The 5242-nt window shown below is 30.0% G+C and overlaps 2 protein-coding genes across 2 annotated transcripts in view; both read right to left on the bottom strand.

The window, feature by feature from the left end:
* Positions 1-943: 943 nt before the first annotated feature.
* LOC108749627 (odorant receptor 49a-like) lies at positions 944-2832 on the bottom strand. Its single transcript, XM_018488442.1, has 5 exons — positions 2015-2832; positions 1566-1665; positions 1359-1460; positions 1091-1246; positions 944-997 (listed from the first exon to the last, which is right to left on the bottom strand). The coding sequence occupies exons 1-5, from the start codon at positions 2830-2832 to the stop codon at positions 944-946; spliced, it is 1230 nt and encodes a 409-aa protein (XP_018343944.1).
* Positions 2833-4601: 1769 nt separating this feature from the next.
* The window catches only part of LOC108749626 (odorant receptor 4-like), a 2086-nt gene continuing 1445 nt past the window's right edge, over positions 4602-5242 (bottom strand). Inside the window, exons 3-5 of the mRNA XM_018488441.1 lie at positions 5091-5201; positions 4827-4982; positions 4602-4655 (exon numbers count right to left, since the gene is read on the bottom strand). Coding sequence (XP_018343943.1) covers positions 4602-4655; positions 4827-4982; positions 5091-5201 — 321 coding nt within the window. The remainder of the gene's footprint in view (positions 4656-4826; positions 4983-5090; positions 5202-5242) is intronic.

Raw genomic sequence — 5242 nt, 5'->3', positions numbered from 1 at the left:
ATCGGAAGAACTCATTATACTTTATCTGCGGTGAGCGTATCAATCACTAAGTCTTTACTACTGCCTGGTAACTCAAGTAGTTATGGCAGTATACGAATATATGACTTATTCCTGACAGAAAGAACGTAGCTGTGTCGACTGACTATGCACAATCGATATTTACAGTATAACTTGTTGCATATAAAGTTCAATGTAATGTATAATAAAGATAGAAAATAATCGAATAAGTGCTGTCAGTTATAAGTCACGTTACGTGAAAACATTATAAATTTTTTATCTGCGAAATATAGATCTTTACATTAAAAGATTATAAGATATATCTTTCGTTCTGCATAATAGCACATTGTATGCTTTACTTGAATTTCTTCTCTAAATATCTCTACTAAAAATTTTATTTTATCTGATATACTCTTGAGACAAAATATAAATAAAATACGAATAGTTATACGCGTCAAATTAAGATAATAATGGGAAATTAATATTAAAATGAAATGTTAACAGAAAAAAAAAAGAAAATAAAAGCAATATTGTTAAATGAATTTTAGTTAACATTTATGTTTATTATAAATATATAAAATACATTATATATTTTGTATGTGGGAAATAATTTATTAGCATTTTAAAATAATTTGTTATTTTAATGAATGTTTTTTTTCTAAATAACTATGAAATTGTAGCAGAGAAATATTTACATTAATCGCATAGAGTGAACTAGAAATTATTTTAAAAATCTAAGTATAAAAGACGTTAGATTAGATTCTTGGATTAATTTACTGCTTCTTATTTGATCATTCGAAGCTTCATTTCTTTTTTATTTTTATGTAAAGTTAGATTGACTAATTGACATACGTATTTTGTAAAATTAACTGGCTTGATATTGTTATTTATTTTGCAACAAATACAATTTATATCAATCATCAATACTGTAATTTATGAAAAATTTTTAAGTAGTTAGTGCTCGTAACATATTTAAATAGGCAACCGATGTCTTAATTACCTGTTTAATAAACGTTTATGAGTCATGCAATTAAAAATTTATTCTGTAAAACTTATTTATTCTATTAAACTATTAATTTATATAAATACTTACATCACCGAAACTGGTCATAGATAATTCAATGATATTCCCAGCAGTAAGTTTAACCGATGAATTGGATATCGCAATCATTAGTACAATAGCTAGAGCTTTCCTTCCTGATAGACGATGCCAATCGATCATATATGATATCTCACTAACCCTCTTGAACTATGTACAGGATTGATTCATTAATTTATTAAATGAATTACAATCATACATTTATTTTTGCATTTGCAGCAATAAACATTTTTTTTTTAATTTTGGCGATACCAAATCATACCTGCTCGGCAACAAGTTCACCTATGTAACAAAATATGAAAAGATTAAAGACGACACTCATAAGCAGAATAATGTATGTTATTGCAAAGCCGTCTTCCCATTCCTGCAATTAAAATTTTCTATTTTCGAAAACATATTTTGCGTACATCATCCGTATTCCAATATTGCAGAAGTGAGTTTTACCACATATTTTACACGATGTGCCTACCATAATTGTATAATATCCAAGGAGACATATATTGAGCGTATTTCCCATAACTTCCACAAGAGATATTTTGTGCAATACTTTTTCTGTTAACTCTATAAAACTGCAAAATAATCCACGTATGTGGTTGGAAATACGTATAACAATCATAATATTACAAATAAGAAAATAGTATATAATTTATATAATTATTTTTGAGTGAGTCTCACTTAACCAATCAATTTTTCTTGTTTTTAAAAAAATATTATTACATCGTAATGATAGTGTTATAGTAAAAAGAAAAGCATTATTGCACAAGCATTATTGTAGATAAATTATAGACAAGAGATGATGAACAGTTTACAATTTATTCTTTAAATGTTATTACGAAAAATTAAAATAAATGAGGATATTGAATATGCAACATATTTAAAGGAGATAATATATAATTATTTTTTGAATAGCGGTCTTACCACAAAATTCGCACATGTTCTTGCACAATTATGGCCAGCCTATCGTCCACGTTATTAGAAAAATCCTCTCTCCCGTCCACTAAATGCATAATCCATTGCATGAGAACCTCCAGACGGCCGTAAGCGTGTACTGCCAAAACGGCAGTCAAACCGCAGGTAGCGGTCGCGACGGTTTGCGAAATGACAGCCGACACGAACTGAGTCCAAAAGAAAATCTCATTAATTGGACTGTAACGCGTGTCGACTATCACTCTTGCGACCGGATACGCCAGTGGCTGATACGTCAAATTACTCTCTGTAATCTTGCCCATACCAATCGGCATAGCGATGTGAAAGAATATGGCACCACTATACGCGAAGAACCCGTTGATCACTATGAGACGACGGCCGAATACCGCGTTTCTGGTCATAATCGCGCGATCGTCGTGATACCACGTTTTCGTCCAATCGGTCTTGATATGTTCGATACATACACGAATATCTCTCCTACGAAAGGCCAGTGTGCTGTACTTCACGATAGTCATCAGGCAAAAAGACAACGGCCCGATGAACTTCAAGGTATTGTATATGTCTTCGACTTCAAGCACGACATAGAAAACGCACGGTATGAAGACAAAAGTCACTATACCGACACAAATTACGTTTATTAGCACGCGCACATATTTCATTATCGGAGAAGAGAATTGGAATGAATTGGGCCAAATGCCAATTGACTTCATTATCCAACGGATCTGCTGGATACTTAGCCTCGCGTATTTTTCATGATCGTAAACGGTCGCTACCGGATTTGAATTCTGAATAGAGGGTGATTTCTGCATCATTAAAGCACGGAAGCTTAGAGAGTACTGAAAGGACCGAGTCGAGGATACGTAGACCCCGTTAGTTAGTAGAGTCACGTTAAGCGCTTGCGCGCTCAACTACAAGGAAAGAGCGATCCACGTCATGAAGATGAGGGGTGAATTTTATAGTCATATTGACAATCATGAAGGGTAAGATAGGATTTTATCTTCTTTTTCCTTGTATGATATATTGGTTACTGTATTCTGAATTAAGTGCGTAAGGCATATAACTTCTTCCACGAATATGTTTTGCGAGAAGAATCGGTAAGAATCGCGATTCTCATTCTGTTTTATGAATTCGTCATTGGAGTAAAAATATTGCATATATATAAATTTATACGTATACATATTCATAAATTTAGATAATTAGATAAATATGTATACGTATTAAATGTATTAATATTTCGAAATATAATGACCATATTTTGAAATCCATTAGGGAATTTAATTGTAAATAGTACGAGAGAAAAAAATTAGAAAAACAAGATACGAAAGAAGTATCACATTGTAAAATACATGTCAAAGTTTATACACATCTTTTTATTTAAATCTGTATTTATTTCTTATTCTTATTCTTATATACTTTCTTTAATGTCATACTAAATGATTAATATGTTACATTTACAGAAAAAAACATGCTAATTATTTAATACAGGGGACTATTCTCCAATGACCTTGACTTTGACATATGTTGTCAAGATCATGCTCCCGCTAAAGTAATCTTTCTATATGTTTTAGTTTTTAGGCGTTGTTTTCAAAAATGATGTGTATAACCATATAGTACAATCAGCGTGCGCTCCACAGGCATATGAAAGAAGTAACCACACTCGATCACGACAAACAGGACTAATTGTAAAAAGAATGTTTATTAGCCATTAATACTTTTAATGTAAAGATTTTAATATAAATTGCATATATAAAATTTAACGTTAGTAGTACAAAGATGCTTTCAAAGTAAAGACAATACCATTGTGCATTGACAATATCCATTAGAGTAAGACTGAAAATTTTATGGGATAATATGTGCATGGAGGCAAGAATACATATTCATTCTCTTCCTCTAAAGCATTGCGTACTTTTAGACAACATGTAATTACTACAATTTGATTGACACTACTTGATAGATGCTTGTATCATATAAGGAAGAACTGAAATATATAATAAAGAATATTATTTACTATTTTATTGTCGAGAGAGAGAGAGAGAGAGAGAGAGAGAGAGAGAGAGAGAGAGAGAGAGAGAGAGAAAGATTATCCTTTGATAGTAAAATGTGTGAGAAAAGTTCTTGATTTTTGCAATGAAACAATTAAAACCTAGAAACAAAAAATTATAATAATATAATCGATAAAATATTAATTTTTACTTCTAATTCTCAAATATGATCAAATAATAGAATGAATTTTCTATAACTTAACCCACACTGATAAAGCTTCCCCTACAGTGATGCTAACTGAATTATTATTATCTACATCGAGACATTAACTATGCGTACTCATCGTCACTTCTACTATATAATACACAATTTCTAAGCATAGACTTTATACTCATATTAATTTTCTCTAATTTCTATCATTCATTGATGCATCCGTTATCATATATGTGCTTGTATGTTTATATGTGTAGATTAGATTTGTATTAGATTTATGTATGAAACACAATTCCTATATGAAAAACTTTATATATTTTTAAATATATCTAAATAGAGAATATTACAAATACTCATATTTTATTATTTACATTTACAGCATTTACATAGTCAATGTTCGAAGCATATTTAAATATGCGACCGATGTTTTAATTACCTAAAATATTTAATAATTAATTTTGCATTTTAATAAATTTTATGTATATTACATGTTTAAAATAAAGTTATGCTATTTTAGATTACTTTTTGCGATATCTTTAGTAATAAAAAATACACTAAATATTTTGATTTTATTAGAAGTTATATTTATAATTTTCATAATACTTACAACACCAAAAGTCTGGATAGACATATGAAATATTTTTCCAGCTGTAATTTTGGTAACAATTCTTGATCGCAAGATTATTAAAATAAGACCAAGAACGATTTTATGCGGCAATTGATACCAGTCCGTCATATAAGCTACTTCACCAACTTTTTTACACTATATAAATCACATAATGAATCCATTAATCCAAGTGTGAATAATGTTTTAATTGCAGATAAACATATGAGGAAAGCTTTTGAAATGGAACACAATTACTTTATGTACCTGATTCGACACGAGTTCGCCAATGAAGCAAAATATGAAGATATTAAACATCATTGCTGTTAACACCATGATATATGTTATTATAGTATTTATACTCTCTTCATGCCATTCCTGGAAGAGAGAATACACAAAGTAATAACATTTACAACTAT

Source organism: Trachymyrmex septentrionalis, unplaced genomic scaffold (assembly GCF_001594115.1).
Source record: "Trachymyrmex septentrionalis isolate Tsep2-gDNA-1 unplaced genomic scaffold, Tsep1.0 scaffold31, whole genome shotgun sequence".
NCBI classification, from domain to species: domain Eukaryota; kingdom Metazoa; phylum Arthropoda; class Insecta; order Hymenoptera; family Formicidae; genus Trachymyrmex; species Trachymyrmex septentrionalis.
Note: the sequence above shows the minus strand (reverse complement) of the source record. Positions and strands in the feature narration are given on the sequence as shown.